Source organism: Cyprinodon tularosa, unplaced genomic scaffold (genome assembly GCF_016077235.1).
Source record: "Cyprinodon tularosa strain WSP-4 unplaced genomic scaffold, ASM1607723v1 ctg572, whole genome shotgun sequence".
Lineage (NCBI taxonomy): Eukaryota > Metazoa > Chordata > Actinopteri > Cyprinodontiformes > Cyprinodontidae > Cyprinodon > Cyprinodon tularosa.
The window spans coordinates 449,492-475,986 of record NW_024039310.1 but is presented as its reverse complement, the minus strand read 5'-3'; the positions used below and the strand labels follow the sequence as shown (position 1 = coordinate 475,986).

The 26,495-nt window shown below is 37.0% G+C and overlaps 1 protein-coding gene across 1 annotated transcript in view; it reads right to left on the bottom strand.

Annotated features, from left to right (window-relative positions):
- opn5 (opsin 5) overlaps positions 1-25,981 on the bottom strand; it is a 108,060-nt gene extending 82,079 nt beyond the window's left edge. Inside the window, exons 1-2 of the mRNA XM_038306109.1 lie at positions 25,624-25,981; positions 2,162-2,308 (exon numbers count right to left, since the gene is read on the bottom strand). Coding sequence (XP_038162037.1) covers positions 2,162-2,294 — 133 coding nt within the window. The 5' untranslated portion in view covers positions 2,295-2,308; positions 25,624-25,981. The remainder of the gene's footprint in view (positions 1-2,161; positions 2,309-25,623) is intronic.
- Positions 25,982-26,495: the final 514 nt, after the last annotated feature.

Genomic DNA, 26,495 nt, shown 5'->3' with positions numbered 1-26,495 from the left:
TTGTACACCCAGATAAAACCCTGTGCAACTAAAGATTTGGCAGTTACCTTGTAAATAACCAAAATAAAGTGTTATTCAATCATAGTCGCTGGTCAGGAATGGATTAATCAAAGAAGTAAAAAACTGATCTATGGTAACTCTGGAGGAGCTGCAGGAAAGGCCATGTTAAAGTTTTAGAAAATAGCGATGCCACAGCCAAAAAGTGCTGCTGAAAGCCTTTTTGTATCTTTGTAAAGTTTGACAGAATAAAAGAAAGAATAGTAATTGTGGAAGGGAAAAGAATTGAATATAAATTTAGGAAACTGAATCTAAAAGAAGAATCTGTTTGTGGTTCTTAGGCCAGCTTAAAAACCAGGAAAGGGAGCAATCTAAAACAGAGGCTCTCAAAGTGGGGGTTGTGAGATACTAAGTTTGGCAGGGTGGGGCCACAAGAAAATTTTCAAAGACATTGTGATGTGATTCCTGTAATATATGGAGGGTCAAATTATAGCAATATAAAAATGAATGCAAATGTCCCATAAAAAAAAAATAGATGTACCCTGAAATGTGAAGATGTGCATTTATTGCATATGAAGGCAAACACTAAAAGCAATAATAAACAAAATAATGCAAAATTCAAATGAGCACCGGTCCCATTGAACAATTGAAAAAAAAATGTAAAACTATGAATTAAAGGTTCATAATCATAGTTATTTCAGATTGTTTTATTTATAAACCAGTAGCTCATTCTGTTAACTTACAAAGTTTTTTTGAGAGACCATTATGCCCATTTGGATCAATATGCTAGTAAATAAAGCCCTTTTTTTTTACCTCCGCCAAGAAGGTTTTATTTTTATGAGAATTTCTGTCTGTCTGTCTGTCTGTCTGTCTGTCTGTCTGTCTGTCTATGTTAAAAAGTTATAGACTGATTTTAATGAAAGTTTTATTAGAGATGACCCTAATGCCAAGTACCAATCCATTAAACTTTGGTGATGTTTCAGATCATAATCTGGATACAGGATTTTTTTAAAGCATTCTCTGACGTAGTGAGATAGGGATATTTGGCCGAATAAGCAGTTCCTCACTTAACCAGAGGGTGGCAGCAGTGATAATTGACAGCCTCAGCATCAGACTCAAAATGTCTGGAGGTATTTTAATGAAGATGAAAACACAAGAAAAGGGAACATTGTTGGATTGATAGAAGGACCAAATGCAAACTTATGAACATCCAACCTATGAATATCCATCTTAACCCCCCCCCCCATGCACCTTTTTCTTCCTTTGGCACATTCTTCGTCTTTGACTATTTGAGCTGATGTAAGTAAATATCTGCACTGTGAGGTCAATAAAGTCAACCAATCAACCAATCAATCAAAAGATTTTATGGACTTTTTTTTTTTCAACCATAGTTACATTTCATGCCATTGAAAAATTCATTTGAATTTGGTAATCCTCCATATCATTCGCAAGTGTTAGCTGTAGCTGTAACTCACAATTTGGGACAAAAATTGCTTCTTGTTGAAGGTCTGCGCGCCCAGAATGCTTTTTTAGTTTATATTTACAAAAACAATGGAGGTACGATACATGTGTGCGGGGGGTAAACAAGGAAGCAGCCTACTACAACTGAGCTAGTTGTTTAGTAGTTACCATCTGGCCTTCTGTTAGTTCTCCGCTACTGGAAGCAGATTGTGACATGTCTGTTTATGTTTGCCCATCATGCCCTTTGCCTCAATTCTATATAAGCTCAAAAAGGACAATTGAAGCACTGTCAGGATTGACACTTGGTGTAAAAGGATAAATTGTTTTTTGTTTTGTTTTTTATATAGGAATATAATGAGACTATTCAGCGTTTTATGTCATATGCGAATGTCAATAGATTTATTTGAAAAACTAATGTAATTAGGTCAGTCAATAATTGTATTACAATAAGGTCACAGGATTTAAGAGAATGTTGAATGGGGGGCTGTGTAAGTGGATCGGGGAAATGTGGAAATGTTCCTGGACCTTGAGGTCTTTATGGAGAGTTCGGATATAACCATTCAAAACTCTAAAGGTTGTAATAGCCTGACATAGTTATCTGAGGTGACGTGGAAACTCTTTCTTGTATGATAATGGATGTCTCCTCAGGTGAAAGATGAGTTTTAAATGTGAGGTATGGATTCCTTACCTATATAAGACTTACCTATAATGCAGATGTAAAATGCTGCTATAATGTCCGCCTCTTTGGATAGCCTCGAAGCAAAAGGGTCACCACGCAGGAGATAATGGGGGACGTATGAGGGGTATGGCCATGTTGTGTTCTCCATCACCGCCATCAGTGGGGAATATCCTGTTAGGTGAAAGGAAGACGGTTGAAACAATGGGACAGCTTCCTCAAATTGAAAACAGCTCATAAAGATACAAGGCAGCAGGTAAGTGTTGCAGAAAAGCAAAACTTCCTTTTCTGGCAAACATAGATTGGGTCATGACTCTCTCTCTCTGTCTCTCTCTCAGAAAACATCCATCATACATGATTTAGAGCCGGCATAAAAAAACAAAAAAACAAACATATGTCAGGACAGTCAATATATAGCAAAACTGAAGAGGTTGACATTTTGCAGCCCAACAGCAAATGGTGTATACAACCTTTGTAAGGAGTTCTATACTGACTGTAAGATGTAAAATGGAAGATATGATATATCACTGCAAGTAGGAGTTTTTGATTTTTTTTTCTTTTATAGAAAATATAAATGTTGCATGCCATAGACACAAGAAAAAATACAATATTTTTTGTCTCTGAGATTAACAGGAACTGTATGTAATTTCATAATGCTGTATGTTTCAGCTCCATTAAGCTTGTTATTTGTTAGTGGTAATTTTTTTTTACTTGGGCTGGATGAAGATAATCTTGAAAATGTTGAATCTCCAGGCAGTTAAACTCTTCATGCAGCCTTTCATCGCATAATAGGAGCTTGTTCTAACACTGCCTTCCTTACCAGAGACAAATGCACTGGATACAGTGTATAAATCAGTGTAACTAAAGTTGGTTCTGCTGAAGAACAGTATCCATTAGAGTGCAATACTTCACTTAGCAGAGTTCAAGGCGGGTTAGATTGTTTAGCCTAGGGCAAAAGGTGAAGAGGCCTGTCATGTGGGGGGTGCAGAAATCACAGATGCCAAATGCTGGAAACTATGTGCACATATAAGTGCACACAGATATGCATACTATGTTATCCCACATCTTGTTGTGAGAATTTCTTCCCACACACTGGTCTCCCAGGCTGTTGCATAAGAATTGACCCATACACTCTGTCACCTTCTGGACTTGCCTTCCAATATGTCTTGGCTATTTGTCTCTCTTGGGTTGAACTCGTGGGTTAAATGAGGTGACAAATGCTCCGAGTGTCCACATTACTTCTTTTATGATTAAACTTAAGGAGCTATCTCATCCCTGACAGTGTCTTAAAGAATAAATTATTTAAAAATCAGTAGGCTGCATGTACTGAATACCAGATAGCTTCTGAAAAGGACCAATATTCTCTATTGATCACAAGCAAGTTTTTTTGTTAAAGAACAACAAAATAATATGCAGAACTGCAAAAATTCTGATAAATAAAATTATGTTCCACGTGGAAAGGAGCCAGCTGAGTTGGCTCGGGTATCTGTTCCGGATGCTTACTGGTCGCTTCCCTTAGCAGGTGTTCCAGGCATGTCCTATTGGGAGGAAGGCCCAGGACACGCTGGAGGGACTATGTCTCTGAGCTGCCCTGGTGTCGCCTCAGGGTCCCCCCAGAGCAGCTGGAGGAAGTATGTGTGGATCGGGAAATCTGGGAATCCCAGCCCCGGATAAACAGAACAAAATGCATAAATGAATGAAAATTATGTACCAAATATTTCACTGCAGTTAAAGACTAATATTTCAAATGAAATTTATACCAGTTTCACACATATATAATATTTTTGTTGCCCTATTGTCAATGTAATGTAACTCCAGCTTACTCAGAATGGACAGGGAGAGTCTGTAGATATGAACTAATGTGAGGCCACCTGTCAATTAATCCTGGAGACTTTTCAGCGATTGACCAGCGTTCATGATTTGTACCATACTGAAATGGCACTCCTCTACAGGAACGCTTTTGTTTCTTAATCTGTCTGACAGTGTTGAATGTTTTGCATTAGAATGGCAAAGCAGACATGGCAATTTTGTCAAATCAAACATTTAATTAAAAGCTAAATGATGTCAGTGGGGAACATGGTTACCTCAAAGTATTTAGGGGCGGATCACGGTGGATTTTATTCCCAATATGTACCAAGCCTTCATGTTGCTGAACACTAAGATTAACACCAATGATTCCAACACTAGTGCAAATTCAGAATAGAAGTGCTTTAAAAGCAACAATGAGTCTTCAAATACAAGAGAAAAACAATCCTTCTTAATAATTGTGTTAAACTGTGTTTTAGGCAGTTGATTTGAGACCGATGTCCAGAGCATTGTAGGTTGATCACAAAGATACTTTAAAGGAAAATTCCGGTTTTTAACACTTTTAGCCCATTTTCTGTAGTGTCCAGGATGAAATCGAATGATCGACACCAAAATTTTGACAATTGGTCCTGTCTCTGCTTTTTGGCTCATGCAGAATCCCCCCCTGGCTGCTCCAGAATGGCTTCCATAGAGCATGTCCGATAATGTCCTTAAAACAACCTTAAACGTTCTTTTTTTAAATATGCTACTCACCGGGTCGTCAGCGCTGTTCAATGATGTTCCAAAAAAAGTTTCGTAAAGAAAAAACGTTCCTGTAGTGTTTTATTTAGCATTTTGTAAATCCCATTGAGTTCTGTTGGAATAGTCAATATCCCTCCGCCACCGGAAACGGAAATGGGGCCTGTTTACACTTAGTTGTAGTCTTTTCGCAAGGCCCAAGTGTTTCTGCTTCACTCTGTGTACTCCGACGTCGAGGTGCTAACGTCTCTGTTAAACACTTTAAAAAACTCTGAAAATGGAATACGAAAGGTGGATTCTTAAGGAGGACATATTGGACTTTGAGTTTGACGGTAGAGGATACCGTCGCCAACTAGTGGTCTGGAGTGTGCAACGCTTCAGATTCGAACGGGAAGCGGAAGTTTATAAGCGGTTGTGATGTATCGGAAAAAATAGTTCTGGGATTTACAAAATGCTAAATAAAACAAGACAGGAACGGTTTTTCTTCACAAAACTTTTTTTGGAATGTCATTGAACAGCGCTGACGACCCGGTGAGTAGCATATTTTTTAAAAAGAACGTTTAAGGTTGTTTTAAGGACATTATCGGACATGCACAATGGAAGCCATTCTGAAGCAGCCAGGGGGGGATTCTGCATGAGCCAAAAAGCAGAGACAGGACCAATTGTCAAAATTTTGGTGTCGATCATTCGATTTCATCCTGGACACTACAGAAAATGGGCTAAAAGTGTTAAAAACCGGAATTCTCCTTTAAGCTCAGTAAGATCGTCAGAGTAGGAAGTTGCAAAGTGAACTTTACAAACAGCAATGCTTTAGAATAAATTCTAAAGATGGACATGCCTACTGTGATCAGCTGACAGTAATCAACTGAAGCAACCAGTTATTCATTTGTACAAAGGTGGCTATTATTACATTTTGTTTTTATCTTACTTACATTCTTCGCTTATCTTTAGTGGGAAATAAGAATGTGCTGCTAAGAAATTATGAACACATATTGTGACAATTAGCATCCAAGGCAATGGGCAACAAGTATTTATAGAGACACTGATTATTTTGGAATTAAAAGCATGCTTTACGTTAAAACTTTTCCTGCACTCGTCAAAAATGTGCATGCAGCAGCTTGCATTTCCACGTAGATGTCATATCAATTCAGTAGTCTTGATGCAAGCTCTATAGTAGAACTATTTATGGACTGTGTTTACCGATAATAGTTCAGGAGGTGAACGGAGGAGCACAGCAGTAGATCCAAGAAGAGACAGCAGCAGAGCTAGGAGATGCTATGGCAAGCTGGGTTTAGCTATAGAGGGAAACTGCAGAGGATTGAAGGAGCACAGCGAGAGATCGGATAGGTCTGCACTTCAGATAGCACTGCTGATGGCGGGGGAAAGGCTGCTGGTGACCAGAGGGAGAATAGCGTTACGAAGGAGAAGCCCCATGGAAAATAAAGCAAGAAGAGGCTACAACTGGCTAAGGCTGTCCTCTAGATCAGGGGTGTTCAACGTTTTCCAGGCAAATGACCCCCAAATTGATAGCGAGATGGAGTGGGGACCCCCTAATTATACATATTGTATGAAATTGTGTTATATCAAACTGGTCCTATAGTCACTCTATTATAGATGGAATAATGTAATGAAAGTAATTTCTCCCTGGGATTATTAAAGTATTTCTGATTCTGATTCCTGGTTGATGGGACAGGTGTTGTGAATGAAATGGCGCCCAGCTTGAAAGAGCTCCAGTGTGTCGCTGAATGTGTGCATTGATGACTGACTGATCTTCTGCCTCCATTTATCTGTGTTGAATTCATGTTAATGTGGATTTAAAGACATTTAAAGTAGTGAAAATAATTGCAGGGGGGAATAAAAAAAAAAAAAAAAGTCTTATCAAACCAAAACTTTTGCAACCCCCATGCAGTACCTCTGTGGACCCCCTAGGGGTCACGGACCCTCTGTTGAAGACCTCTGCACTAGAGGTTAACTGCTAGAGATGAAGGAGGACAACGAAGGTCAAACAGAGCTTTGTATATTTCAAATTGTATAGTGTACATTACATTTGTGTAATTTTTGGTTATTCTTTTCCTGAAGGCTGTTGTCCCAATTTGATCAGCATCATTCATGTGTGTCTTCGTTGCTTAATCAAATGTAAAGATAAAGACAGTCTGGATTTATCAGTCCGGAGCTCCTTTTCTACTTTGGATAGTGCTCTATATTGACCCCATGAGAGGTGATAGAATAGTATTGAGTATTTGAGGTGTTTTATGATCATTTAAAAGTAATTAATGCATGAGTTACTTTTAAATAAGTATGACCATTTTTTATGTAATCTTTTTGCTACTGTAAACACCAGAATTTCTCCATTGTGGAACAATAAATGGATTTTCTATTCTATTCTATGTTTACATGTTGGGACTGTGTGAAGACAATGAGGGATCAAATGTGTTCAAACAATTAGGTATAGACAAGTATAGAAATGTAGTCCTCTTCATCTGTCAGTGATTTGGTCTTGCCTATTTTATGAGGTGTACCCGCTGCCCTTTCATTCAAATATTTCCCCAAATTCCTTGGCCTCTGAGTTCATACCTTAATATTTGTCATTAATATGTAAAGGTTCTGCTTTCCTTGTCATAGTCAAGAAAACCAACTATTATATATTGTGTCATTAAATACTTTCTTCCTAACACAAGTATGGAAAAACTTTTCCTTTTGCTGGCTATGTAGGTGTGCAAATCTGTTGAGAAAATCGGAGGATGCATGTGGAATGAGCCTTTCCTTCCTGGTGAAAACACCGGGTTAGATAAGATCGTTTTCAAGATTTGCATCACTTGCTCCATTGGACCTCAACAGTGTAGGATAACTGTTGTTGTGGCTTGGGGTAAACAACATTTTTAGGTCTATTAAATTCAGAAGGAAAGAATATGAATAGTTTCTGGCTGACTCATGAATAAGAACCTATTACTGCAAACATTCTGTTTCTGACTTTTTGAAAAGCTCTGTCTGAGTAGTGAACAACACCAATTGATTTTAAATGACATTATAAAAAAAACGACTCCTAGAAACTGTTTGAATACTTTACAGATGTGGATAATCCAACCAAAAGTTGCCTTTAAAACAGTATTATTTGTCAAAAAGACATAAAAAGACTTCCAAAATGGAGTGAATTATTCCATTATTGTTGAAAGGAGAGAGCATATTTTGTAAATGAATAAAAAGCACATATTGTAAAATCTAATTCAAAACTTAAACTTTGAAAAATGTTTTAATAGTAACTTCTCTGTTTTCTAAAATGTTACTTAATTTGTTTTCACATAAATTTTAATCATTTAAAAATATTTTCCAAATACCTTTTATGTCATGATCATGGCTCTGAGGGCAGGCCTAATTGCTCATTTCATTCACCTGCCTAGCTCTGGCAAGTTTTCAATTTCCACTCATCTAATCCATTTGCTCCTGCTTCTATATATACGGCTCTGTCCCAGCCATCGGGGCCAGATTATTGATGCTGATGCTCTATGGTAGTTCATGTTCTTGTTCACCGTGGCCAGTGGAGAGAGGGTTTTTTTGTGATTCGTATTGTTTCTGAGTTCCTGATTCTGATTTGCTTCTAATCCACTGAGCCCGCCCTCTTCTTATCTTGGCTCAAGTGGAGAGAGCATTTTTTTAGCTTTCCGTAGTATTCCTGTTATCCTGACCTGTTCTGCCTCTCTACCACTGAGCTTGCCTGTTCCCATCTGAATGTTTCCGTCTGAACTCTCTGTAGACTCCTGGAACCAACCTGTTCCTGTTCTCATCGGTATCCCTGACAACGCCTCGGACTCCTGGAACTTCGCGCCTTCCTGTTCTGATCTTTTCTGCAGTCGATGCTAATCTGCCTGGGATATTATAAATAAATGCTTTGAATTATCCAACTGTTTGTCTCAGCTGAATTCTGAGTCCAACATTCTGAGCTTATGAAATTTTATATATTTTTTTTCTTTTCACATTTCTTTTCTTTTAGATTGAGTTTGAGTTTTAAGGATCACATTCTACTGATGCGCATATTGACAAATACAATGCTGTGTCTAACGTCTAATCGAACCGATACCAATGCCAAACTAATTCACAGTCACTCCAGCAGAAAGCCCAACCCCAGAAGTTAAGATAATATGATCTTGATTTGAAACAAATACAATTTGTAAAGTTCAATCTCAAAAATAGATTGTCTTCTTTATAATAAAATGTGAAAACGGTAAATCTGAAATACAAATCATGAAAGAAATCAGATAAAATAGCAAAGTTATTTCTTAAACCTTTTTTTTTTTGTTTTTCCTCAAAGTTTCTGTATTTTTAATTAACAAAATGTATTGGGTTTTTCTTATTTCAATTTTAAAGAAATGTTCTTTGCATGCAGAAATTAACTCTAAAAAAGATGACAGTGGGGTTAAAAAAAGGATGGTGCAAAGATCCCTGAAGAAGAGAACATTATACAGTTAAAAGGAGGTTTAGATGATCATGCAATCAGTTTTTAAAAGGGTCTGCCCTTGGGTTTTGGCAGGAATTCAGGCTAAATAAAGTATGATGTTCAATGATTTTACTGTGCTCTTTTAAAACAAGAACAATGCAGTACTAAGAGGAGATCCAGTCGAAGTAATACTCTTATATTCGTCTTTTTGATCTTACAAAAAGCATAACTCATAATCCTTATCTTTATATTTAACACAGCATCAATCAATCATATATTTAATAACATCATTCCCTAATACTTTACAAAAGTTGTGTAAAAAGGATAAAAACCTCTCAGCCAATCAGTGACATGCATAAAAGTCAGTGCCCCCAAAGAACACACACACACATGGACCTCACATGATCCCCCAAGGACTAACAAATGGTTACGGCCACAAAGGAAATGCTATCTAATTGTAGCTGTCTAAAATAATGAAATACTGAAGATACAGGTGCTGGTCATAAAATTAGAATATCATGAAAAAGTAGATTGATTTCAGTAATTCCATTTAAAAAGTGAAACTTGTATATTATATTCATACATTACATACAAACTCATATATTTCAGATGTTTATTTTGTTTAATTTTGATGATTACAAATGACAACAAATGAAAATCTCAAATTCATCATATCAGAAAATTAGAATATTACTGAAGACCAATAAAAACAAAGGATTTATAGAAATGTTGGCCAACTGAAAAGTATGAACATGAAAAGTATGAGCATGTACAGCACTCAGTATTTAGTTGGGCCTCCTTTGGCCTGTATTACTGCAGCAATGCGGCGTGGCATGGAGTCGATCAGTCTGTGGCACTGCTCAGGTGTTATGATAGCCCAGGTTGCTCTAATAGTGGCTTTTAGCTCTTCTGAATTGTTGGGTCTGGTGTATTGCATCTTCTTCTTCACAATACCCCATAGATTTTCTATGGGGTTAAGGTCAGGAGAGTTTGCTGGCCAATTAAGAACAGGGATACCATGGTCCTTCAACCAGGTACTGGTAGCTTTGGCACTGTGTGCAGGTGCCAAGTCCTGTTGGAAAATGAAATCTGCATCTCCAAAAAGTTGGTCAGCTGCAGGAAGCATGAAGTGCTCTAAAACTTCCTGGTATGTGGCTGCGTTGACCCTGGACCTCAGAAAAAACAATGGACCAACACCAGCAGATGACATGGCACCCCAAACCATCACTGACTGTGGAAACTTTACACTGGACTTCAAGCAACGTGGATGAAGTGCCTCTCTTCTTTTCCTCCAGACTCTGGGACCTTGATTTCCAAAGGAAATGCAAAATTTACTTTCATCAGAGAACATGACTTTGGACCACTCACCAGCAGTCCAGTCCTGTTTCTCTTTAGCCCAGGCAAGACGCTTCTGACGCTGTCTGTGGTTCAAGAGTGGCTTGACACAAGGAATGCGACAGCAGAAACCCATGTCTTTCATACGTCTGTGTGTGGTGGTTCTTGAAGCACTCACTCCAGCTGCAGTCCACTCTTTGTGAATCTCCCCCACATTTTTGAATGGGTTTTGTTTCACAATCCTCTCCAGGGTGCGGTCATCTCTCTTGCTTGTACACTTTTTTCGACCACATCTTTTCCTTCCCTTCGCCTCTCTATTAATGTGCTTGGACACTGAGCTCTGTGAACAGCCAGCCTCTTTAGCGATGACCTTTTGTGTCTTGCCCTCCTTGTGCAAGGTGTCGATGGTCGTCTTTTGGACAACTGTCAAGTCAGCAGTCTTCCCCATGATTGTGTAGCCTATAGAACTAGACTGAAAGACCATTTAAAGGCTTTTGCAGGTGGTTTGAGTTAATTAGCTGATTAGAGTGTGGCACCAGGGGCCATCAATTTTGAACCTTTTCACAATATTCTAATTTTCTGATATGATGAATTTGAGATTTTCATTTGTTGTCATTTGTAATCATCAAAATTAAACAAAATAAACATCTGAAATATATGAGTTTGTATGTAATGTATGAATATAATATACAAGTTTCACTTTTTAAATGGAATTACTGAAATCAATCTACTTTTTCATGATATTCTTATTTTATGACCAGCACCTGTATGCAAAAACCACCGAACTTAAGGTTACTAAGGGAGCCAAAATAAAACAATACAACCCAATACATCTGATAAGAATTAAGCAAGCAAGATCAAATTAATAAATTAGAATGAATTTAAACATACAAGTAAATTTAGATAAACAGATAGATAATGAATATTTATTATTTATTAATGAATATTTTGGGGAGTGTTTGCCTAGTGGTTAGAGCAGTGCGCCTGTGTTCTAAAAAGTTTGCAAGTACTCGGTTTGATCCCAACAGCCTGCACTCTGGGCCCCTGAGCAAGACCCTCAACCCCTGATTGCTCCCCAGGCGCCGCACAGTGGCAGCCCACTGCTCCCCAAGCGGATGAGTTAGTATGCAGAAGCGACTTTCTCCATTGTGAGATCAATAAAGTTCAACTATTATTATTAAATTTAAGAATACAATTAAAATAACAGGAATGACAATTTGGTGGCTAAATAAACAATCCTAAGTTTTAACAAATTTAACAAACTAAAATAAAATTAGGATTTGCAACATGTCACAATTTGCTTTCTAGTTTGAAAAATCTCTGTGTCCCTCCGATAAATAGGAAGGCAGTTACAGCCACGGACCAGAATGACTGAAGGATGCTCTCCACACAGTTTTTGGAGATCAAACAAACTCATATCTGCTGACCTTAGGGGTCTTGAAGTAGAATTGCTGAAAAACACGAAATACAAATACTTTGATCTAAGACAATAAGAACATCTTGAAAATAATCCTGAAAGAAACAGGAAGCCAATCGTCAGACTTTGAGATAAGAGTAATGTGAGCTTTCCATCTGGTCCTCATCAAAAGACAGTCAGCTTATTTTCTATTCATTTATTTTTTTGTGTAACTGTTTATATCTTAGGGCTTATCAAGGTATTAAGGCTCACTTCGGTTAAGTTTTTAATAAACGTTTTGAAAAATCTAACTGTTTGTCTGCCTTGAATACTGGATCCTTCTGTTCTGAGCTTGACACCGATTATTAATCAATGAATCGAAAAAATAATATACAGATTAATAGATTTGCAAAATAATCATTAGTTGCAGCCCTAGAGTCTACTTCTGGATTCAAAACCTAGTTTCCACACGGCAACAGAGCTAACAATGCACCTTCGACAGCCCAATATGAAGATTTTTTTATCGTAAATCAAAAGCTGGTGAAGATTCTCAGTCATCCAGGTCATTCAACAATAAAGAAAATCCCTCGGACTTTGTTTCCAAGTTTGAAGACATTTCACTTTCCATCCAGGAAGCTTTTTCAATTAAAAATGTCAGGAATAGTGTTGAGTTCAAGGTTTTAAACAGTTTTATACAGTAGCCATAATGGTGAGAAGTTAAAACGCAAAAGAAAATCGCCATCACAGATGTTGCTGGGAGGATTTTCTCCAAACACCAAATCCCAGTACATTTCGAACCTAACAAGACCCTTAGACAGAGCCTAGTGCATCCTAAGGACAAAACCCCCAGACCAAATATGAGAGGTGTGTGCAGTGAGGAACGCTCTGATCTTTATATTGGAGAAACCAAATAACTCACTCCGTAAAACTTTAAAAACAATCAACAGGACTTGGCTTCCAAGGTTTGAAGACGTTTCGCTTCCCCTCCTGAGAAAGCTTCCTGGATGGGAAGCGAAACGTCTTTAAACCTTGGAAACCAAGTCCAGTGGATTGTTTTTAAACTGTTACGGAATGACTATGACCTGGATGACAGAGAATCTTCATTGGCACAAATAACTCACCTTTTGGACAAAGGACATTCTTTTGAGGACCAGAATGTTCACATTTTGGATAAAGAAAATAGGTGGTTTGAGAGGGGGATAAAGGAAGCCATATGTTAAGAAAGAAAAACCAAGATTAAATAGAGTGGGTGGACTCAGGTTCCAGCTTTCAAAAATCTACAATACAGTAATTGAGTTGATCCCTTCCGGCTATCATCTCAGCCCCAGCCCCTGTACAGGAGAGTGGAGGACCTTGTCCAGCCAGGCCAACAATCCCATTTAACAACGACCTTTCATACACTTAGATGGGTATGGGGTATTGCAGTCTAACAAAGAAGTCAAATGACAATTCCAAAGGGGTGGACCCCTTCATCTGTTACAATTTGCATGTTTTCAAAACAAAAACAAGGCTTTGTTGGGCTGCTGTATAAAACCTTGAACTCAACGCTATTCCTGACATTTTTAATTGAAAACGCTTCCTGGATGGGAAGCAAAACGTCTTCAAACTTGGAAACAAAGTCAAGTGGATTGTTTTTAATTTTCTTTTTCTGGAATAAATGGAAAGCCAACAGTTAAAATCTGTACCCACCAGACTGTTTATGTGCAACGCACATCACACAGAAAACACTAAGCGTTTGTGGAGAGGTGAAGTATTGTGGAAAAACCCAGAGTAAAGATTTATCTGTTCAATAACACCCTGTGGATCCACAAATTAACCGAGAGATCATGAGATGAGATCAATATCCTCCTTTTAGGTCATATATTTCCATGTCTCATATGATCACGCTATAAATGTTAATCAAAATCCAGACTCTTCACTAGTGTCAACTCTTTCAATATATTTAGTTTTTTCAAAAACATTCAATATTTCTCATTTACACATTAATATTGGGGAATAGAGATTCCACCCTTTTGGGAATTTTTGTGTTTTAAAAATGATTTACTGTAGAATCTGAAGAGCAAACACAAGTAGAATGTAGAATATTATCAATCAATTACATCAACATTTGAAATATTCAAATGTAATTTAATTATGAAAAATAGAATCTTGGGTGAATAAAAAATTGCTAAATTTATCAACATTTTATTAAAACAATTGTCACTAAAAAAATATCTGTACAAAATACTAAAATGGATCCATAACAAAAAATAAAACGCCTCTGAGTATTTGGGACGGTAGAAAGCTTGTTTACTAGATGTGGTCAGGAGTCTAAATGCTGCATGGCTTGAAGGCAAGATATTGATGATTTGTCCACACTAGTAATTAGGGCGCTACAGTAAATAATAGTGGAGATATACAAACACATGTATATAACAAGGGAATACCTCTATGGTAGTTTTGAAATCTTAAAAGATAAGCAGGAATGAGTAACAGATTTAAAAGAAGCTTTGCTCATAGTCATTGTGGTATTAAAACTAGAATAATGCTGAATGGCCATTACCTAATCAAACAAATTGTTTGTTGAGAACGTTAAACAAACAATGTGTTGGTTGATAACATTAACCAACACATTGTTTGATATCAGACAATGATTTAATAATTCACGTTCATAGAGTGATCTTAAATATAACAACAGACCCACAACTGAACCCTGTGGAATGCCACACAGTGTACAGAGGTGAATTGCTCAGTTTTGTCTATCTATACCTAATTACCACTACACACAAAACAACAGTTAAAGAAAAATATAACAGCTGACGAAAAAAGGCAAAAATTGTCATATTCTTGCCTGTCAGCTAACCAACTTTACAACAGAACTCAACTTCGAAGTGTTTCCCAGAGCAACAGCACACAACACAGAATCTCTGTTTAGAAGGTAAATGGGGGTAAATTTCATAATGTGTCACTGAAGCTTATGCCAGCATGTCAGTTTCATCGAGTCAATTAAAGCCCAAGCCCTCTGGGTGTATGATTCATACAGTTAAGTCTGAAGTGTCAAAGTGACATCAGTAAAAACACCTTGCAGTTTGTCACTTTTTAAATATATCAGCCTAAAAATTTACCTTGCCACAGACGTTTCCTTTTTCTTTGTCATACTAATTAAAGTGAGCAGCACTCAGCAAACACCTTCTCTGACTCTTGTGCAACTGTTGGAGAGGGCAATTAAAGTTTGGGGTGAGAATGACTAAAATACAGACGCCTCTGGTGCAAGGTAGATAATCAAGCTTCTACCAAACCAAAGGAAAAAAAAACCTGAAAGGTCATCACACAGTAATTAAGGGCATGTCTTTTTTCTTATTCTAACACCCCTAAATTTACCTAGCACCTGATCTGACATAAGTGCCTCACATGATGACATACAAATGACTTGTATAGATTAGCACCGACAGCATACGTCAATCAAGTAATCAATGTCCTCTCAAAATTACTGTAGGAAGGAGGGAGTGGGAAATAAAATTATTCCTCTCAAAGAAAAGCATTAAAAGTAAAAGCACATCTAAAGATTAACTTTCTAATTGTAACACTTCAGCCTTTATTACTTGCAGTGGCCACACACACACACACAGGCCACCTAATCAGGTAAATGTCCAAGTGGTCGTAAAGGGTACAAAGCCAAGTTATTCAACATTCTTTAAATCTATATGCTAATAAATGATCTGATTGAGTTGTCTCTGTTAAGTGCCTCTAGATAACGTGAGATGAATTGGTACTATAAAAATATACTGAATAACTTGAATCAAACTGGACAGAATTATCACACTGATTATATACAAAGTTTTTTTGTACCCTGCTGAGCCAATTTCTGTTCATTTAGTTTTTTTTTCACTTTGATTTTGCTCATTTTTGTAAAATAAATAAAGTCCTTCCTATACATTTAACTAACTGAGGTACGACAATGGTAATGTTAGATACTGGGGTAAACAAGGAGGTACTGTAGCCCACTAAAGCCGGGCATACACTGTGCGATATTTTCAATCGTTACACGCAACTACAGCTCAAACTGTACCACAGGGTTTAAAAGTTCACAGCTTACAATGTATGTTCTCTCACTGTGCGGCCCGACGCTCTGATGCGATCTACCTGCTCACACGGTAAGTCTAAAAACAACATCGGACTCAGGTCCGCAGTGAGATGGCGCGACTCGGTAGCCTCAAGAGACCATCCTGATCTCGCAAGCTTTCAAGATTTCACTCGCTAATCAGTCTGGAGACTCTCCTTTGAAGAAAATTGGGGGCCCTTCACCAAATAAACATCAAATCAGCGTTGGCTTTGAGGCGGGTTTAGGTGTGACGCAACGAGACAGTCTAAAGAACATGGCGTTAGTGTGGCTATCGAGCAAGTTTTATCGGAATTACAGAGTATTTCTTCACTGAAAGAAGAGCAAAACACTGCTCTAGAGGCTTTTCTCAGTGGAAAAGATGTTGTTGCTCCTCCTCTCCTGACTGGTTTCGGCAAGAGTAGCCTGGCTGTTAGTATGTCATATGCTTCGTTAATCTGATTGGTTTATTTGGCCCTTCTATCACCAACATAGGCCAATCAGCTAACCAGTATTTTCGCCCCTTCCCAAAATTACTTCAACCGAAGGTTTCCAGATGGATATGTGGAGCAAATCCATCTGGTGGAGTCAGATTAGCGACTCGGACTCGTCTATCCGAAAGCCAAATGAGTAAAAGGAATATGAAGCTCACTAGAGTGAAATGTACTGCCTTGGCTATTTGTGCAATTTTATGCTCTAAAGCCCTAAAAAGAAGAAAAGGCGATGACGTATTTGGACGAAGAAATAGCTGAGCAAACGTGGCTACTACGGTCTGTCAATTTTACAGAAATAACTCAATTTCACTCGCACTCCCGTCATGCTTCTGTGTTTTCATCTGAGATGAAGAAGAAGAAGAAGAATCCTTGTTTGCCCACTGAGTGATTTGCCCATAATGGCCGACTGAATTTCAAACATGTTTGATTTTCTCCGGACCTCACAATTCCTGATCGGGAGGTGGTCATGCGAGGCTGATCGCCCCTCGTTTCCCCCTGTACACTACATGACACACGATCTGGCTGAAAGTCTGACCGATCAAAAAATGATCGTACGACTGGAAAATCGTCCCGAAAAGGGCAACAAATAAGCTCAGCTTAAGCCAGTTAGCACCTCAACCGCAAGTGTAACAAATATTGAAGAAAAGTTCAAGATCCATTATGAAAAAAAAACCAAAAAAATGTTGTTTACAAACAGGATTAGACTGGTACAGCTTTATGGAATATAGTATGAGCGAATGTGTTTCCTGAAACTACTAAAGCTACCAAAGCCTTTAAATATGGATGCTACGTTGATAGATACAGTAACGCCTTTGTTAATATTGATACTATCGATAAAAATCCCACTCTTAGTCTCTATGGTCTAAACAGTAGACTGATGAATTTATTTTATCTTACTTCCATGCTTTCTCTCTGTTTGAATTTGGTAGGATGCTGAATTTTTGTTTTCCTTTAAGTTTTGATAGGAGGCTATAGGGAGGATTCTCTAGAACTTTGTTAATATAGGTCAGTTCATCTAATCTTTGCTCAAATAATATAAAAAAGTGAGAGCTTACTTTGGTCTTTGACTCGCTTTACCATGACACATTGCAGGATGGATACTTGATGTATATAACCTTATTTTATAACAATCAAACAGTTTTCTGTCTTTTTCTGTATAGAAATATTTATACACCTTTAAACCAATCATATAGCAGCAATTTAACATTTTTAGCTATATGAAAGGGATGCAGATGACTTCCTAAAATTTGAAGGCATCAGAAAAGGGAACAAAGCAAATCATGCACTAACACCTCTGGGATTAACAGAGAATATTTCTATAACCGAGAGAAAAAATCTAGTGATCAAATGTTGTGGGAAGGAAAATTAGTTCAAGGACAGTGGAGAACAGAAGGACAGGTTGCAATGGACAATGTCTCGAATAATCTTTATCTGCTAAACATAAAGCTTCAATAAGCTGCCAATTGATGGCTGTCTAGTAAATATAAAAGCACAAAGAGCACAGAATTTCCTTCAGTTCAGTAAGGACAAGGCTAAAGGCTAAATTGGCATTAATCATCACACCAAACGCAGACATCACCGCTGCAGAGGACTGACAGAAAAATCCTCAGCAGGGTTCTTATTATATATCATATTTCTTCCTCAGATAGCAGACAGCTATTTTGCCCAAAAAAAATCGTTATTCTTTTGTTGAGGTAAACACAGCTAAGATTAGCTATATAAATCTGAACATTTCTTTTTGAAAAAACAAATATTTCTTTTTTATATAACTGTATAATTTAAACACACAAGCTCTCTCTGTTTTGTGTACTAGCAACTAGGTAGTGCTACAAAGAACACATCTTTGTTTATCCAATTAGCTCACCAAATTATCTGCATGTGGAAGCTGACCTTTTTCTTGTAATTGTTTTTTTATGAATGTGCAATAAAAAAAAAGCAAAACTTGACCACTGCAATGATTACCTGCATCCCCATAAAGAAAAGGCCTAGATTAATTATCCATCTCTGTCCTAACTATTAAACCATTAATATAAAACTCCCTTTAAGTTTTAAAGGTGATGTTCAATTAAGGACATTCATTTAAACTCATGGAAAGGTGACAACAGTTGTCAACATAGAGCGCCTTTCCTCGGTGGAATCAATTAGGCTGCTCTGGAGGTGATGTCTCCGTCAGTATGATTTAATGCCAGTCGACACACGTGGGCTTGAAACGAGGGCTCTTAAGCGTCTTCTCTGATGCTTAACAGCTCGCGGCAGCACGCGGCACTGCTCACAGCCCCCAATCAAACATCTAGAAGACCAATTCCTGTTTTCAAATTGATATGACGTTAAAATTGTAACCCCAGTCACTTTGAGATAAATATTTAATGCAAAATAAACCCGAAGGGGATCCCAGACTCCGTCTTTATTGGTTTGATAATTGAGACTTACAGAGGCAAAGACAGAGAGGTCGTTACGCCACAGCTGGAAACCCTTACACAACTCAAAGAGCTGAGATAACAGAGGAGGAGATCCCGGCAGGCTGCAGTGGAAGGGAGTTATCAAATAAATCATTTTTATCTGCAGGTTTTTATCAAAACTGTCGCTCTCTTTCAGCATCATCTGACAATAAATTTAGGCCTAAACTATTATTTCCAGGGGAGATTTTCTTCCTCCAAAACAAGACTCATATAACCTAAATGAAATGGACTCTACTAAAAAATAAATAAATAAATGTAATTCAGTAAATATAAAACCATTATATTCAAAGCACAGATAGAAAAACCACAGTCTGTCGGGAAATTCTCACTGCTGTTCATAGTGGCTGAAAGGGAATATACAATTTTTTTTAATACAAACCTTTTTTCAAAGGTTTGTGGGTAAAAAAAAACTGAGAGTACCAGAATATAAAATTGAATATTTTAAATTATATATATTTTATATATATTTTCCCAAGCAGGTTTTTGACATTTCTAGTCAATGTAGGAATTCTTAAGTGTTTTGCCAAAGCTCATTAAGAGAATATTTGAGTGTACTTTAAATGATCGCAGCTGTCACTTTTCTTTGTACATAAAAGCATCAATCCTCCTGTTTTTTGAGGTAGGCCATTAATATAGGATACATTTTTTTTGAGGTTTTTACGGCACTAATGGCAATTTTTTTGGACAGTAGGCTGACAGTAAAGGGGAATGAGAGAGGGGGAGAGACATGTTGCAAAAGACCACAGGTCAGATTCGAACACGGGTCGGTTGAGGATTTCTCCTGATGCTGGAAACGCTGCAGGACTCAATAATAGTAAAGTTCAAATCATTCCTCTGGACGATCCACTATTCTGTCTCCCATAGACTTTCCAAGTTTTGTGTGAACTCAACAAAACTCTGCCTTAATTGACTAATAACTAAAATAAATGGCATGGATAACATCCATTCCATCCATTTTCTGTCACGTTTTATCCCAGCTGTGGTCAGGAAGGGTGCTGGTACCTACCTCCAGCTGTCTACGGGTGAGAGGTGGGGTACACCCTGGACAGGCCGCCAGTCCATCGCAGGCATGGATAACATACTAAGACTAATAATTGGCATTTTATATTATTTAAGCAAGTCTGTATAATAAATGATTTGGGTTTACTCTATCTTTCTTCCATGTCAAAGTGTTGTTTGAGGCAATTGGAAACAGTTAAGTCTTCGAATGAACCCCTTTGGAATTTCTATATGAAAATATGTTGACATATTCAGACTCTCTGAAGGCCTTTAATGCATACTGTATGAAGAGCTTAGACTTTCAACATTCATATTGCACACAGGAAATCATTCTCAGCAGGGAAGGGACAGGATTGGGTTAGACCCATGTCTTGGTTCACACCACAGGTGGTGGCTACATGTATCCAGCAGGAATATCTTTCTATTTCTAATTCTAACACAATATACTCCTGTACATCCAGCTTCAAAAAACACTACTAAATCCCACCACCACCACCAACCCCTTACACAAAAGGAAAATAATCAATTTCCATTCATATTATATCATAGCTTTTATTCCAGATACACTGGTTGTTGTATCATTCCGATAAAATAAACAATATAAAACGTCCAATCAGATGTTGATTTTTTCAGAAAAGGCAACTATTTTTAAACCAGTCAAAGCCCTAAGAACATTTCCTAATAACCGCTACAATGCAATAACTGTCAATACACTGACTGTTTAAAAATGAAAGCTGTGTTTATCCTTGCATCCTCCAAAAATATAAGAATGTTCCTTGCACACGTTAAGGCTTAGAGAGGAAGCTCACTACCTTAGTATGCATAAGGGCTAAACACCTTGTTGACAGCTGGCATTTATGAAATCACTGCAGTACTTTTCCATTGGGACACTCTTACCTATCTGCTTACCTAATCCCAGTTGATGATTATTTTGGCCATGCAGTCTTGCTCCCGATTACAAAGAAGCACATACTGCAGGTTGTGTTTATTAGATGGACTAAACATCTGATCTGCATATACAATCAAATTTATTGTTCAGTGCTTACATAGACTTCTAAAGCACATAATCATAAAAAAATGCCATATAAAAACAAAATACTTCAATTTCAAGTGTTTTTAAAAGCTTAATTACTTTTGATTCCAGCTGAAGAACTAAGCCTCAATCAGGAACACCTCTCAGGTTAATACATAGCTGTCACAGGATGTATCACTACATCTAGGAAGGTTCACTTTGTTCTGTATTACCTCCATTTTTCTACCACTATCAGTAAAACTCTATGGAGTGAAATTTAATTGCATTATTGATGCAAGCATCTTATGATGGAGTATTAGGGCCAGATAAGAGATTATTATTATTTTTAAATAAAGTCGTAACATTAAAAGAATAAAGTTTTTACATTACGAGAATAAAGTTGCAATTTATGAAAATTAAGTCTTCATACAACAACCTGGCCCAGAAAGAAAGCTTTGAGCTCCGACCAACAGATGACGGCCGACCAGCTCCACCAAACAGCAACCTGTGTCCACTTTGACATCCTTCCCCCAATTTGATGCTGGTGTGCTTAAAGATTTCATTATTTATGAAACCAGAGGCAAAGTATAACTTTACATGATGCTCAACATTCCTCATTTTAGGAAAGACAGTGCTTCTTGTAAGAGTAAAATACAACTTGTTTCTCGCAATTTTAGGACTTTATTCCCGTAGATCACGACTTTATTCTCATAATTTTTTTTATTATATATATATATTTTTTTTATCTTTACACAGATTTTACATTTTTCATTAATTTACTTTTTTCAAATTGCTTTTACAGATCACATTCTCTTCACTTCAAGCCCCATACAATCATGTGCTCTCTGGACGCGCCCACTAAACAATGAAAATGTTGCTGTCGTTCTTGCAGACCAATAGGAATGTAACTCGTTACTGCAGATGAAAGCCAGCCCCAGGGGAGAGAATGTGATCTGTAGTACCCATTTTTATAAGAATGCAATTTGTAAAGCACAATTTGAAAACAGAAATATGAAAAATAGAAACTATGAAATCTGTAAAAAGACCAATTGAAAAAGTAAAATTTGAAAATATATAATCCACTAAAATTAATAGAAACTAATTTTGAAAATATAAAATTTGGAAAAAATGCAATTTGTAGAACTAAAATTGAAATTGGAAAAACAGAATCTGAAAAAAACAGCAAAGCTCTCTTAAATCTTTTTAATTAAAACCTTTTTCGAGGTTTCATTTCTGTATTGCACTTGTTTTTTTTTTCAAATTTCTATTTGAAAATATTTTCTTTCCTTGAAATGAAATAAGGAAATGGAATTCACTCCCTAAATCTCCATAGCACCGTACGGAGAAACAACTTAAAAACACGGTGCTTCAACTGAAGGTATCACCTATCAGCCTGACCCTAAATCATTCCGGTGGATTCAAACACTTCAATGTGATCAGTAATATCTAGAAGTTTTAAAGGGTTATCTCATCATATGGATCTCATGTGAAAGGTTTAGGCAACAGACTCCATTCTTCTAAATACTCTTTTTTTGAAAGGAGCCTCTGTTAGCTCTTAGAGCCCCTTTACAGCGTTGATAATGCATTTTCTGCTCTTCTCAAAGGTTCTCTGTTACAGGACCTTTGTGGAGTTCTGTAACGCTCCTGCTTATAAAAAACATCTGATATGTACAAGCTGACCCTCAACATTTATTTTCACCTACTATCACCTGCTGTTGGCAGCATTAACGTATATCTGGAGTGTTATTAGTTGGGCTTCCAGCTCGAGTTGCTATTCTGCAGTCCAGATACACTGATCAGATTTCAACATCTGCATATGTCCGGATATTGGAGAAAATTCCAGAATGATATCGGGCAAACTGGCAAAAACTTTCCTGTTTGATAAAGCTTATAGTTAGAGTGGCTCAGGTTATCCTGAGCTATCTCTATAGTTATACTGCTATAGGCTTAGTCTGCTGGAGGACATAGGGACCCCTATTTCATCATTCTGCTTCATTCTATCTCTATTCTCCCACTCTGCAGAATCTGTTAGTTCAATCTCTAACGTTCTGCTCTCTCTGCTTTTTCTCATAGTAGCTTCATCTGGTCTGTTCCTGTTTGGCTGTGACTCCATCCTGGAGAGAAATATCAGCTGTTCTGCTGCCATCAACACCTTTGTTTATAGATGTTGGTAATTTGTCTGTTTTTCAGTGTAGTCCTGTTTCTCTGACTGTGACTGTTCTCTCTTCATCCTCTGACATGAGAGCTCATCTGCCTGGCTGTGTGTTTCCTGGATGGGAGATTTTCCTCTCCACTGTTGCTACAAGCATCGCTTAGTGTGAGGGATTGCTGAAGAGTCAATGAGTCGATCCAATCAACTGGTTTTCCTTACTATAGATATAAAACTTTGAAACAATTTCACTGTATGATCTGGTGAACTGTAAACTGCCTTAAGATGACGTGTGTTGTGAATTTGCACTATAAAAATAAATGAATTGAATTGGCATAATAAATAATGAATTCAAGTTAGGTTAAAAGTTTTGTGAACAGGAAAGATTTTCCCTTTATGACATCTTTGACTTTTAAAATCCAGTCAGTTTAATACAGTTGATATTTGTTTTCAGGATGGAATTTGTCTGATTAAAACTATTTACTGTTTTTCTGAATTTCTTTTCTGACTTTATACTAATCTCAGTTTTTTTTTTTTTTTTTTTTGTAATATAGCTAGATATGTACATTCCTCAAACCTATTTGTATGATTAGGTATCAATTAGGGCTGAACAAAATGTATTGGATTAATTGTGACTAATCGATTGAAATAATTGTCAACTAATTTAGGAATCGAGTAATCGTTAACTGGAGTATAGAAACTCTAAAACATGCCTTTAGCTGAGACCCACTTAGAATAGTAATTATATAAAAATTGTAAATAAAATATAATTTTGCATTTAAGATAAAAAAAAAAAAAAATGTTTTCCTCTATCAATATGCTCTATCCAAAACTCCTCATGTGCAAAAGTTTTAGTTTCACCTGGTTTATTTAAATTTTCTTTAAGGAACCTCTGGCTATCTGATTATTAATTGATTAATCGAAAAAATAATCGACAGATTAATCTATTTGCAAAACAATTGTTAGTTCCCTAGTATCAATTAAAATGTCAAACATCAATTAGAATCCCATCCCCATGATTAAGAATCAATGTTTTTCGAACCGAGGTCGATCGAGCCTCATTCAGTTCGATCTCAAATTTGGATTGCTGATATTAAAAAAACATTTATTTAGTTATTCACCGAATTACATGACTGTGTGGTTATGCAACCCGCTGTAATAGTGATTGTATAATATCGACATTGAACAAAAAAAATCAATAAAGTTCTGGATGTTAACGGCTGTTGTAAAGACAGTTGAAATTCAGTTAAATTCAAAAATATTTTATTAATCCCAAAGGGGAATTTATTGCTGCAGTAATTCTCTTTTCAGAGAGTTTTTACAGTTGTTGATAGCTGTAAGCAGGAAGAATCTTCTGTATCGGTCTGTCTTTCACTGCATCCAGAGAAGCATCTTACTTGAGACACTTTCTTGTTGTTTAAAAAATCTTCTGAAGAGGACGCTCACTGTTGTCCACAATATTCATCATTTTATGAAGAAATCTTCTTTGTGAAATAATCTCCAGAGGTTGCAAATAAAAAAGCAAGTCCATCAGATGTGTCACTTGTAACTGGTCGACTTTAGCTTTATATCTTACAGTAAGCTATTATTTTAAGTAGCCTAGTTTTTTCCTGCCAGGCAGATGCAAATTAAGTAGTGCACACGACTGACATGCATTAAAGCATTCATCACGCAAATTAGCTAAATTAGGACATAACTCCCACATGCCTGTAATATGACCTTTTTCATGAGTGGAATAAGGATTTGGCATTATGATGAATTGAGACAGGAGACAGTTTAAGTTAAATACACAACAACCCACCATCTGCCATCTTTACTTTAATGTATTTATATTTCCAAACAACTAAATCTTTCAAACATGAATCCGAAACATGCAGATCCCTTCTTTCAGCCATCTGACCAGCAGTGCATAATGACAGGGTGTGTGAACAGGAACACTGCTTGACTTTATCCTCTGGTGCACCATAGCCGTCACACAGCTGAAGGAAATTCCCCTGAGTCTGGCACTTTTTCCGTAAGAATCATTAGCGATGGAACATGGAATCATTTTTGAAGCCAAATATTATTAAATCTTTAATAAACCTTAAAAACAGCAACCAAACTGACAAAACTGTGACTAATCATCTTTTAAGGTATTACAGCCAGCTGCGCAGCAAAACATTAAACATGGAGACAGATGGCATAAAGCCAACCTGTTAGTAAATATTCTGTTGATACAGAGAATCTCCATATGAAGACAAAAAGGTATAGCACTTTTTGTCCTTTACAGCTGCATTACAAAATGTATTTCTTCTTAGTCTTTACAAATAACAAAAAAATATATAATAATTAATCAGCTTAAAGTACAGAGACTCTTAACCTTATTTAATCGTTGAGAGTTTCTTTTTAAAAATAAAACAACTACATGTTTGGTCTATTATGTGATCTGATGTTTCTGTTTTATACAGTACAAACTATCTGCCAAAACAAATATAATATATTCTTTATCTTTTCTCTCAATTAGTAAAAAAACATAAACTGAATAAAAGAAAGCATGATTTAAAGCAAAGAGTAAAACTGTCCAAAAGTGAAGGTTTGGCTTTATAACTTACCCTCTGTTCATCGCTCAGCTGTCATTCCGCGGTAACTTTAGTGTCCTCCCTTTGGCTGCCTGTTTTCTCTGTTAAACTGAAATGAAAAGTGCGTGGATGACGTGATAGGATCTCCGTGGAACTCTTCCTGAGCACAAAACGCGCCGTGGCAGTTCACCGATGAGCGGCAGCGGACCGTGAGCTTTGCGCGCCGCGCCAGGCGGTTTTATCCCCGGCAGGGTTTGATTCCCCTCTGCGTCGGGAGCGCGCACTGGGCAGGACGAGCGGATCTCTTTGAGTGCGCCTCAAATCCAAACAACTAGACGATAAAGTAGAAATCTTCTTTCCTTTTGACAAAAGGGAAAAGATCATCATTGCTGCTACTTCGTCACGTAGGAGGGTTAAAACAGAAAATTACATTTATAGCTCTCACGTGGTAACGCGCGCGTGATTATCTAACCAAACAGAGCAGGTTTGCCTATAAGAGAATAACCACGTCTGTTTAAACGCCAATTATATAAATAATAACGCCTTTTGAAGAAATACATGATCTGCTTTCCATTTCCAGATGTTCTGCAGAAATATTTGTTTAAAACAAAAATGGAACACTGTTTACTTTAGGCTAGATAACCCACTTAAATGGATTACATGAGACAGATCCCAAATGCAATAAGATAAACACTAAGTATCACATGATTATTCTTCAGATATGTTGTTTTTTACAATCATTGAATCATGAAGCAAGAAAAGAGTCAGGAATCTATTAAAATATTAATAATAATCAAAGTTTTTATTGATTTTTCATATTCAAACAACAGACATCCCATCCAAAACATACAGAACAAAATAGTAGGTTCAAAATTTGCATCACAAAAACAAGTCAAAAACAGACA